Below are 12385 nucleotides of genomic sequence, written 5' to 3'. Positions count from 1 at the left end.
AAAATGTTATTCGAAAGTTTATTTGCAACCTTTCACAAACGGCAGGAAAAAAAAGGCATTAGGCACATTGTGTAAAGTTTCAAAAAAAATTACATTGTTTCAACGTTTCTGTGCTACCCGAGGAATAACGCATTATTTAGGCGCTCATAACGTGCGCACCAAAATTCCGCCGTTAGTTCCGTAATTGTCATATAAGCCAGGCGATGACAAGCAAGTGAACTAAACCGTTATCTCGAATTCCTGATAAAGTGATGACGCGCGCGGCTCGATTTGGGGCAAAGAAGAATCTCCGGTATGGTGCAGTGGTGTTTCAAAGGCTTTCCTGCAGGTTATCCTAGGTAGCCAGCAGTGGCCCTTTGTACCACGTAAGCTCATGTAAAGATTCATATTCTTGCATTATTTCCTACGCGAGGAAATTCTGCTGCCGGCGATCACGGCATATCAAATGACGCGATTACACGCCTTCTCGCCGTGTGCTTTCTGTCTGTGAGCTTATGTCTGCACACCTTATGGATGTACAGGGTTGGTCAAAAGTTTCCTGGCCATGAGGTCTCATTTTAAGGATTAATGTAGGGCACTTCGGAGCTGTGTAAATCTACCAAGGTTATCAGAGGCGAGAATGATGCTTGTCCTATGCCATATAGATATATTGAGCTTCGGAAGTGTCGAAACTGCCCCTCTGCATGGCTCATAAGTAGACCCCGTGGCCAGGGAACTTTTGACCAACCCTATACGTCTCGCCGTTATCGCCGTGGAATCGTGGGTGCTGATAACCGGTGGCTGCTGTGACTGCAGCTGGGCTAAGCGGCAATTGCGTGCGGGTCAGGAAACACAGAGGAAGGCTGGCTTTACGCCACCAGACAGTCGAAGTCACACAGTGAAACATTCTCTCAGAAACACCAATACCGCGGGCGGATCTACGTTGCCTCACCTCTCAGAGAAGACAGCCGAGTCCAAGTGCATTCGAACCTGGTACCTCACTGCCTGCAGGCACGCACGATGCAACGGCGGCTACTGGCGCCTTCACACCTCATTAGACGAAACCATGCAGAACGCGCTACTCATCGGCTTCTTGTTCCTGGCAGTTGTGTGCACCAATTACTTCGTCCCCTAACACTCACTGCATGACGCCACGGCGGAGTAGCAGGCTGCAGCGCTCCATGACGAGGTGCTCTTTGTGTGAGCAGCGCCCTGGGAGCTCGCGTTTTCGGGCGACGTCCTGGCCGATAGTCACGGCTGCTGGAGAAGCGTCGCAGTGAAAGACGCAGTGGCCGCCTCGTGCGCGGGGCGCGATAGGCGCAGGCGCAACTGCGAGGCGGCCGATAACCGCAGCCGTCGGGGCCGCCAAGTTCCGCTGCGAGCCCCCATTAAGGCCTCCGGAAGCCTCCTCCTCCTACCCCGTGTCACGAGAGAGAGGAGAGCCAAGTACGGCGTAAGTTTTTTCATTGTTTCCACATGAATCAGACTCTTCCCACGCAAGAAGAAACGTTGCAAAAAGTGCGGAGACGCGAACAGCGGTAGCCCGTAGCAAAATTAGGCTGCACTTACAGCCCTCACGGACTCTGGGCCGTTGCTTCGCCTCTCAAAACTTCAGATTACCACCGCCGCACTAATTCGATTATATGGAGAACAAATTGCCCAAATACAAGACATTGAAATAACGTTATTTATTTGTTATGAGTGTTGCAAAAATATCGCGTTTTGTAATATATTTATCCTAACCCCTAAATTTAACATACACAAAGTACCTGTGTTCAAAAAGGGTTTTCTGGCGGGATACTTGGTGCTTCGCGTTCATGATTAAACTGCGCGAAAGAAACAGGGACAAAGACAAGAAAACACGCACACGCACAGAGCGCAGACTTCCAACTTTTATTCGAGAAACGCTTCGAGCATTCCTTTTAAACGCACCAACCCACCACGTGACACATCCAGGATCCAACACAGCAGATAAGTTTAACAGTTTAGTCGAGCCAATTCTCAGAATTTAAAAGATGGCTGTCAGTTCCACCGAATTTCAATGGCACCAGGTGAGGCCGAAGCTTCCGTCTCGGAAGCGTGCCAGCAATGTAGCCAGGACCATCTAAGTGGAATGCAACGTCAACATCCCTGGAAATATACAGAGCCTCCTGGAAAAGGGTCCGAAGTTCTTTGAACCACGGACAAACCGCTCTGAGCTTCTAGCAACAATGCGACAAATTGCCCGTAGCACAACTAACCAAGACAAAGGACGTGTTATCGGCGACGGAGTTGACACCCTCATCCGCACTGTAAGTGAACGTGTACCAAAGGACCCTCCTTTAAGAAAATCCTAAACTACTTGAAAGACAACTACCTTACAGTCATCCAAGCCGACAAAGAAGGCGGCTTCGTTGTTATGTCAGTTGGAATATATGAAGAAAAGGCTGTGCAGGCGTTAACGATGAACATCAGGCCGATAGAGTTTTGTAAAAAAAGACAAAAGAAGGCTGCCAGGAAGCTTCTGAGGAAGGTACAGCTTGAATCAATGGCCAAAGACGTCAAGAAAGATCAAAATGGGTTCCTGCACGTTTTCTTCCCAGGAAAAACCCACAAGGTGAATTGCTCCCTTCGTGTCATCGTATCAGAGAAGGACAGCTGGCAGCGCATGGTAAGGGATTTTCTAAAGGAGCACCTGGACAAAGTTGTGGGACCGGATCCGTTTTTAGTGCAGAGCTCAAAAGAACTTCTTGCCACTCTGGATGACATAACCTCGGCCACCACGGCGTTCTCCATAGACATAGAGGGTTTGTTCTACTCTATTCCGCATGAAGCCTTGTTTGCAACTGTCAAGCAGCAAATAGAAGAATATGGTGAAATCACCTTCCGAAACGCAGCTAGCATGTCCTTGGAACAATTCCTTGAACTGTTGAAATTTAATCTTGCCTCGGCCGCAATCTGCCACAAAGGAAAATTTTACATTCAGAAAAGTGGAATTTGCATTGGTCCATCCATGGCACCCGTTTTATATAGTATTTTTCTCTCTTCCTTTGACCAGCGCTTGCAGTGTTGTCTCTACGACCAACATATTGTGCGCACCTTTAGGTACGTTGATAATTATCTCGTGATGGTAAACCTCTCTGCTAATTCAAGTCTGCCTGATTCAGTGAGTAGCATCCTCAATGTTTTCAAGTGTGAAGGGAAGGGGCTTCATTTCACGCATGAATTGCCTAAGGAAAACCAACTCTAGTTTCTGGATATCAATCTACAATTTACGCCCTCACATATCTGTTGGTCCTAAAACCCCAGAATGAACAAGCAATTTCTACCCTATGACAGTGCACATTCAAAGTTGGTAGAAAGAGCGATCGTTCACAGTGCCTGCCGTTCCGCCCTATAAAAGTCATGTCAGCACAAAATGAGTTTTAGTTTTAACCGTCAGATTGAGAGGTTGTATGCTGCTGGGTATCAGCGGCAAATGATAGCCTCTGTGTGCGAAAGCTTGCTACATAGCATGAAGAATACAAATCGCCAAGCAAACAAAGAACGAAAACTTGTGTGTTTCATGCCTTACGTGCACCGTGTGCCACACAATTTAAAGAAGGTTGCAGGAAGATACGGCGTCCAACTTATGTTTGCGGTGCCGTGTAAGCTCGCTAAAGTGTGTGCTATCATGAACAGAGATGATAGACAGCAAAGATGCACCTTAAATCACAGCCTATAGTACACAGAATGTGCCAAAGAAGTTATCTATCAGGTTCCATTATCCTGTAGAAAGATGTACATCGTCCAAACTGGGCGATGTTTCAATGAGAGGGCGGCTGCAGACGTTCGCAATCTGCCTGTCAAGTCAGGAGGCAATTTAGCTTTACATTTTAAAAAGTGCAAAAAAAAGTGATTGCCACCCATTTCTCGAAAGCTCAAAGTTCCTCGCTACGGCTAGAACCAAAACAGAAAGAGAAATAATTGGGGCTTTCTTAATCGCAAAGAATACGAACAAGTGTGTGAGCCCACCGTCCATTCTGCTTCCGAATAAAGAAATCTCGTTTTTAGAAAGTGACACTGTGTTTACTGTTCTTTTTAACTCTGCACTTTTACTCTTGTTACTTGTTGTTTCCATCCTTCATAGATTTTAGACTGGTTCTAGCCTTTGTCATTTTCGCGTCACCTTTACCTTTAATTGTTGTTTCCATAAATCACTCTCGGTTTCATGGTTTTAGCCTCGTTGTTAACCTTGCCTTGCGTTATTCATGTCGTTTCGTGTTTTTTTTATGTTTTTCTGCCTACTTTAGTCCTTGCACCTTCATCTTTTACTGTTGTTACTGTTGGTTTCACGTCTCATCCCTTTGCTTAGTAAGTTTTCGCTCGTAATACATGGTTAGGCCATCTTCATTTTCGTTCTCTGAATTTTTGGTTTCATCGTCAGGTTTTTATCTTCCTCTCTCCTTTTATCTAGGTATCAAGGGTGTTTAGGCATGCACACACTTGAGGTTTTTTAGACTGGTTCTCCAGATTGGCTCTACTAAACTGTTAAACTTATCTGCTGTGTTGGATCCTGGATGTGTCACGTGGTGGGTTGGTGCGTTTAGAAGGAATGCTCGAAGCGTTTTTCAAATAAAAGTTGGAGATCTGCGCTCTGTGTGTGCACGTGTTCTCTTGTTTTTGTCCCTGTTTATTTCGCGAAGTTTAATTATGAACTGTGTTCAAAATGTTCACATATTGTGTAACAAAGTATCAGATATAAATAAATACTTACTTTAGTAATAGGAACACTGATATAACGCTGTAACTTGGCGTAAACGCATTTCTAATGTTGGAGCGATGCCGTAATTTTCCAGATAAAACTGGAAACCAACATTTAGCAAAAAGCCCACATGTAACACACAATGTTTAAAGCACCATTATCAATGAGTGTTCAACGTTCAAACAGCCGCGAACTATAATGAGACAGGAAAAAATCATTTAACATTGCGGCTGATGAAAATGATGAGCTGGCCGTAATTGTCACAAAGGCAGCTTAGGCTAGGGAGCGCAAGGCACAAGGAGGTTTTAGCGATCGTCTATTCAGGGTGCACTCAAAGACCCATTTTTCAAGCATTTCGCCTCACAGAAGCCGCGCACCAGACTATATTAAAGTTCGTATCCATCGAAAACTAGTGGGTACCCGGTGTCACTGAGGACTGAACCGCACACCTCCAGCATACGAAGCCCATACTGAAGCGATTTGGCCACCACTACAGTACTAACAACTCAAGTAGATTTTAGTAATTTTCACGTAACCATGAATTTTAATATTACAAAAATTTACAGCTTCAAAAACGTTCCAGACCAACATTGGTCTTTTTCAAGCATTTGCTTCAAGTTTTGCTCCATAGATTCTTTCCATAGCTGAAGCTGTACTGATAAACCTGAACTAACAAAACTTAGCAACAAAATAGGTTGGCTCACAGGGTCATAGACGACAATCAGATCGCAAACATTCTTTTAGAAAGCTTTTCACATATACTGCTTACTCCTGACACTTTCGTGGACACTTTTCATGACTGGTCAATAAGAATGAACCCAGCGTGTCAATCTTAGTGCATGAGTGTTGCATGCCTTATAATTGTGCTGTGCTCCTGCTCTACTGTCGCCCTTGCAGAACCTTACATTCATGCAGACCTGATTGTAGCTTCCGGTGCCCACTCTTTTGTTATTTTTCACAATACCCACACGGTCAACATGGCATAACAGTCAGGAAATGAGCATCACATAAATGAAAAATTCAGGTAAAATTTTGTAATGCGTGTACAGTTACACTGAAAATAGAGGTTACTTTGCCTTCTCGTCAGTAGAATTAAAATAAACTTAAACAACGAACCGCGAGAAATAAATAATTGTAAATGAGGCATAAGTCACAGGTCCTAGCTACTAGAAGAGAACATTAATCGAATCTGGGAATGAAATCACACTCACATTTTGGAAACTCGGTTATGCAACTTTTTTTATTTAAGGAGATGTTAATGTAGTTTAATTTAAGTGTAGACGCTTCAGTGACGCTAGGCTAGCAATATATTAATAAGTACGCGTAAAGTTCGAGAAATGCAGTTAACTAAATAGTGGTGTTGAGGCTGCGAAACATTTTAATTGTTTAGAATGGATTACTGAACATGGCATAACATCTGGCATCCATAGTTAGTGCCTGCTCGTGTTTTTCGCGCAGTTGAGTATTGCGGGTACTACGTACGTTTCATTAACGAGTCAGGTTATCTGTAAGCAATGTTTTATAAATGCCAGGGAGTGTGAGAAAGTTCAATTCTTTAGTCACAATACTACTCTGGCAAACGTAGGCAGCGTTCATGACTATATGAATTGCCATCTATTGTATCCTGTAAGGTTAAGAAACATTTGAAAAAATAGTTGCGCCCTACACTATTTGCCAATCACTGATAAAAAAATAAACAATGGCGCAATGCCGCAGTTAGCACACGGTATATGTAATGAGCGAGCTTTCAGTTCCAATTGCGTCCATGTGAGCATCCCAGGACATACGCTTTTCGAACCTAACACCGAGACATTTAATTAACTTGAGGTACTATTTCAATAATACGTCAAGTACTGTTTTCGGCCTAAAGAAAACGGCCTTTATTTTATTGTTATTTAAGGCGAGTGAATTACTGATACTGAAAAGATATAGCTTAGTTACAAGAAGATTTGCGCTCGAATAAGGTGCTGTTACGTTTCGCCTACGACGCGCGGTATAGCCGGCGCGGATGCAACGGACGCCGGGGCTTCGTTCAAAGTGGCGGTCATTTTGACCCGTTCATCGCTGCCGCAACGCCTCATGCCAAGCGCGTCCAGGCAGGTTTCAATGCCACGTGTCTTCGTGTGTGCGTGTGTGTGTGTGTGCATGTTGGTGCCCACGCTTGTCAAAGCGCGGCAGCCGGGGAGAGGAGCTCCCCAACTGGGAGGCGAGGAGGTCTGACCGGCGCCGGCCCGGCGGACGCGTCACTTCACGTCTCAACATGTCCGTGCGTCGCCGTCTCGTGCGACTCATCCCGAGCCGTTCCTTCTTGCCCTCGACTCCGAGGGTATAAAAGCAGCTGCCCCGGACGCCAAAGAGAGAATTCGATTTCTTCCGTCTAGTAACGTGGTCGCCCTGACCGGCTGCTCTTTTGCGATGCTAGAATAAACAAGCTGTTCTGTTGGCAGTCGACTCATCCTTTGCCAGGACCATCGGATGTTTCCAGCTGTGCCCCAGGCCGCCAGGCCAACGCTACCCTTGGGGCTTGCGACCCATTTGCAACAACTGGTTGCCAGCGGTGAGATCGCGACAACGGAGGCCAGCAGCGAAGATATGCGCTCAACTGTATGCTGAGCAGCACAACGACCATCCGGGAGCAGTGCAACGAGCCGTGTGTGATGACTGGTTGCCTGCAGCGGAACGACTGCGCTGAATTCTTGGCTGCGAGGTTTGGTGAGTGCGGGACTTTCTTCTTCTGAGTTTTGCCAGGCTTTTGTTAGTGTCAGAAACAGAGCTGGTAATTGTGGTTGTCGTTGCTGCCTTGTTAGTTTGCGGCAAGACAATAGTAGGCAGTAGAGAAAGCAGCATTCGGAGCAGCCATGGATTTGAAGTCGTTGCGCAAACCGAAATTGCTGGAGCTTGCAAGAGCGTTGGGTCTGGATGTCTCAGACAAACTCAGAAAACCAGAACTGCTAAGGGCTATTCTTGAGTTGGAGGCTGAGGATGACGAGCTGTCGGAATGCCTTGAGACCATTGAGGAGAGGGAGCAAAAAGAGAAAGACGAGCGCGAACGTAAAGAACAAAAAGATAAAGAGAAAGACGAGCGCGAACGTAAAGAGCAAAAAGAGAAAGAAGAGCGCGACCGTCAACACGCTTTGGAAATGAAGCGTCTCGAGGTAGAGATGGAACGCGTTCGTAATGGAAGTCAGGCACACGGTGCAGGAGAAAGAGTATCGTTCAAAATGACTGACCTGATGCGGCCCTTTAAGCTTGGAGAGGACATTGGTTTGTTCCTGGTTAACTTTGAGCGAACGTGCGAGAAGCAGGGGTTCTCTCGGGAAACGTGGCCACAGCGCTTGCTCACTTTGTTACCCGGCGAGGCGGCCGACGTAGTCGCTCGCTTGAAGAGAGAGGAGGCAGAGGATTTCGACCAAGTGAAATCGAGTCTGCTAAAAAAGTACAGGCTGTCAGCGGAGGCGTTCCGTCGGAAGTTTCGGGAAAATGAAAAAGGCAGAAGTGAGTCATATACAGAGTTTGCCTACAGGCTTATGTCAAACATGCAGGAGTGGCTCAAAGAAGAGAAAGCGTTTGGTGACCACGAGAAAATTCTGCAGTGTTTCGGGCTAGAACAGTTTTATAGTCGGTTACCTGAGAACGTGCAGTACTGGGTCTTGGATAGGCCAGACGTTAGTACAGTGGCTAAAGCCGCCGAGCTAGCCGAGGAGTTTGTGACGCGTCGGGCTCGCGGAGCTAAGGACGGTCAAAAGGGTGAATTTGGCTCCAAGTCTGAGAGGCCGAAGTTCACACCCATGAGAGCAAGGGGGGACACACGTAGTGCGGATGCGAGTGAAAGCAGTCCGACCGAACGTAAGGAGACGGCGGCAGCCGAAGCCGAACGCAGAAAGCGGTTCGAGACGAGGCAAGCGCGCTTGTGTTATACGTGCCAGAAGCCGGGTCATTTTTCGGCGCAGTGTCCAGAAACAAAAAGAAAAGTCGTGTTTTTGTCATTATGCAGCACTGACGAGAACATGAAGCTTCTCGAGCCTTACATGCAAGACTTCCTCGTGAACGGGAAAGAGTGCCGAGTGCTTCGTGATTCCGCAGCTACAATGGCTGTAGTTCACCCCTCTTACGTAGAACCCGATATGTTCACGGGCGAGTGCGCATGGATCAAGCAAGCTGTGGAAGCTCACAGCGTGTGTCTGCCCGTAGCAAAAGTGCTTATTGAAGAACCTTTCGGAGCACTTGAGACGGAGGCCGTAGTGTCATCTATGCTGCCCCCCCAGTACCCGTACGTATTTTCGAACAGGTCCGATCACCTCCTGCGCGAGAAGGGGCTTTAGTTTGGTGAGGCTAGCGTTCAGGCCTTAACCAGATCGAGAGTTCGGGAGCTCGCTGCAAAGGCGGTAGTTGCGGGGCCGACGTTGTCGAACAATGAGAAAGGGTCGGAGGCGCAGCAAGCTGGTATTCAGAGCACGTCCGAACTGAATAAAATTGAGCCTGTAGCGTTGAAGGCACCAGGTACTGGAGAGGAAATGCCCGACACGGGAAAGTTAGAAGAGCTATCTGCAGATTTGCTCATCGCGCCTACGTCAGATGGACTTAATAGGTTGCTAAAAGTCAGCCGGTCGGCTTTGATAGCCGAGCAAAAAAAGGATGGCAGCCTAGAAAACATGCGCTGCAATGTCAAGGAAGGTATCGCCAAGAAAAATGCTCGTTTTGTGGAAAGAGGTGGAGGCCTGTACCGCAAGTATCTAGACCGCAGGGGAGTGGAGTTCGATCAGCTGATCGTGCCTCAGTGCTACCGTCAGGATCTGTTGCGCTTGTCGCATGGCGGTTCGTGGTCCGGACACCTAGGAGTTAAGAAGACTAAGGACCGTCTCTTGCAAGAGTACTATTGACCAGGGTGTTTTCGTGACGCAGAACACTTTGTGAGGACATGTGACACCTGTCAGCGGGTTGGCAAACCAGGGGACAAATCGAGGGCGCCGTTGAAGTTGGTACCTATCATTACGGAGCCTTTTAGACGGCTCGTTATGGATACAGTGGGACCTCTGCCGGTAACAGCCACGGGGTACAGACACATTTTGACTGTGATCTGCCCAGCGACAAAGTTCCCTGAAGCAGTGCCGCTTAAAGAACTCAGCTCAGTTGAGATAGTCAATGCACTACTGTCCATATTTGCGCGAGCTGGTTTTCCTGCGGAAATCCAGTCAGATCAGGGCACAGTGTTTACTAGCGCTTTGACGACAGCCTTTCTCGAAAGGTGTGGGGTAAAGCTGTTACACAGCTCAGTGTACCACCCACAGTCGAATTCCGTTGAGAAGCTCCACTCCGTCATGAAGCGCGTGTTGAGAGCATTGTGTTTGGAACAACAAAGTGATTGGGAGCTGTGTCTGCCTGGGGTGATGTTTGCATTAAGGACCGCGCCGCATGCGGCTACGGGGTTTTCGCCAGCTGAGCTGGTGTACGGTCGCTCGCTGCGGTCTCCGCTTCGCATGCTTCGAGATTCGTGGGAAGGCAGGGGCGACGACCCAGTCGTGGTCGAGTACGTCCTTAGTCTCCTCGAACGCTTAAGAGGGGCACAGGAGTTGTCAGGTGAAGCAATGGCAAAGGCCCAGCAGAGGGCCAAGGTTTATTATGATCGGACAGCCAGGGCCCGTCGTTTTGGGGTGGGCGATGAGGTAATGATATTGAACACATCGCTAAAAAACAAACTCGACGTGCAGTGGGAGGGCCCAGCACGGATTGTTCAAAAACTGTCGGACGTTAACTACGTGGTGAGTCTGCCAGGAAAACGGAAAGCGCAGCAAGTTTACCACTGTAATCTGCTCAAACCCTATAGACAACGGGAAGCAGTGGTGTGTATGATGGTAAACGTTCCCGAAGAGCTTCCGGTCGAGCTTCCGGGACTAGGCTCAGTGGCGAACAGGGAAGACACCGATCAGGTCATTAGTGACTTACTCAGTAAAGCACCGCTGTCGCCTGAGCAGAAAACCGAACTACACCAACTCTTACAAGAGTTTCAAGGTCAGTTCTCTGAGAGGCCTGGTAGGACTTCTGTCCTTACTCATAATATAGAACTTACCTCCCCAGAGCCAGTACGATCCAAGGCGTACCGGGTGTCACCCCGCCAGCGCGATATTATGGAGGCTGAGATAAAGAAAATGCTACAGCTCGGTGTTATTGAGGCGGGTGAGAGTGATTATACCTCCCCTTTGATTTTAGTTGAGGTACCGGGAAAGGAACCTCGTCCTTGCGTCGACTACCGCAGGCTTAATTCCATCACTAAGGATCAAATTTATCCGATCCCTAACATCGAGGAGCGCCTTGAGAAAGTTAGTAGCGCTCAGTTTATTTCCACCCTAGATCTTGTCAGGGGTTATTGGCAGGTTCCACTTACAGAAGAGGCTAGTAGGTATGCGGCGTTCATTTCACCAATGGGAACATTCCGTCCTAAAGTTTTGAGTTTTGGTTTGAAGAACGCGCCATACTGCTTTTCAAGCCTCATGGACAAAGTGTTGCGGGGACAGGAAGAATTCGCTTTACCGTATTTAGACGACGTAGCGATATTCTCCGCATCCTGGTCTGAGCATATGGCACACTTGCGGGCAGTGCTAAACCGCCTGCGCGAAGCGGGCTTGACAGTCAAGGCTCCCAAGTGCCAATTAGCACAGGCCGAGCTTGTCTACCTCGGTCACGTGATTGGACAGGGTCGTCGCCGCCCCTCTGAAATAAAGGTGGCCGCTGTGCGAGACTTCCCGCAACCGCGCACGAAGACCGATATTCGGTCGTTCTTAGGTGTCTCCGGCTACTATCAGAGGTACATCCCCAGGTACTCCGATATCGCGGCTCCCCTGACGGATGCTCTAAGAAAAACAGAGCCCCAAACAGTCGTCTGGAGCGAGACAAAGGAAAGAGCTTTTAGCGCCCTAAAGAGCGCCCTAACAAGCCAACCTGTGCTACGATCGCCAGACTACACAAAAGGGTTCGTTGTTCAGTGCGATGCTAGTGAGCGAGGCATGGGCGTTGTACTGTGCCAACGGGAAAATGGAGAAGTGGAACACCCCGTCCTGTATGCTAGTCGTAAGCTGACCTGTCGTGAGCAGGCGTACAGCGCCACCGAGAAAGAGTGTGCGTGTCTCGTGTGGGCCGTTCAGAAATTATCATGCTACCTAGCCGGCTCGAGGTTTATCATTGAGACGGATCACTGCCCTCTCCAATGGCTGCAGACCATCTCTCCCAAAAATGGCCGCCTCCTGCGCTGGAGCCTCGCTTTGCAACAATATTCCTTTGAGGTGCGTTACAAAAAGGGGAGTCTCAACGGTAACGCAGATGGCTTAAGTCGAAGCCCCTAACGTAGGAATCCGCCTCAAAGTTGTTTGTTACTGATGTTTTCTTCCTGAGGCAGGATTTTTAACATATTGCTTTTGTTTAGTGTTTCAAAGTGATTATGTGCTTTCTAGTGCAATTTTCCAATTTGTGGACGCGTTCTGAGTGCTGCTTGACTACTGTAAGGAACTAGGCAGTAGTATAAAAGGGGAAAGAGCCTGGCAGAGCTTAGTGAGGGTTGTCTCGTGCTTGCTGACTGAGCGGTTGCGTTTCGGCGTAGTTCTAACGCTTGCTGGGAACGAGCACAAAAATGGCAAATCTCCCGAAGTCACTTTGCAGTGTCCTGTGTGAACCTGAACCTGAGAACGAGGC

General features: G+C 48.0%; 1 protein-coding gene across 5 annotated transcripts in view; it reads right to left on the bottom strand.

Annotated features, from left to right (window-relative positions):
- LOC144132355 (protein stum homolog) overlaps window positions 1–12385 on the bottom strand; it is a 452020-nt gene that overhangs the window by 373518 nt on the left and 66117 nt on the right. Inside the window, exon 1 of one of the 5 annotated variants that reach the window (XM_077664694.1) lies at window positions 932–1255. The exons of 3 other annotated variants lie outside the window; for them this stretch is intronic. In XM_077664694.1, coding sequence (XP_077520820.1) covers window positions 932–963 — 32 coding nt within the window. In that variant the 5' untranslated portion in view covers window positions 964–1255. Of the gene's footprint in view, window positions 1–931; window positions 1256–12385 lie in introns of those variants that run through there. One more of the 5 variants, XM_077664697.1, reaches the window with a different exon arrangement.

This window comes from Amblyomma americanum, chromosome 5 (assembly GCF_052857255.1).
Source record: "Amblyomma americanum isolate KBUSLIRL-KWMA chromosome 5, ASM5285725v1, whole genome shotgun sequence".
Lineage (NCBI taxonomy): Eukaryota > Metazoa > Arthropoda > Arachnida > Ixodida > Ixodidae > Amblyomma > Amblyomma americanum.
This window is presented reverse-complemented; position numbering and strand designations above follow the sequence as displayed.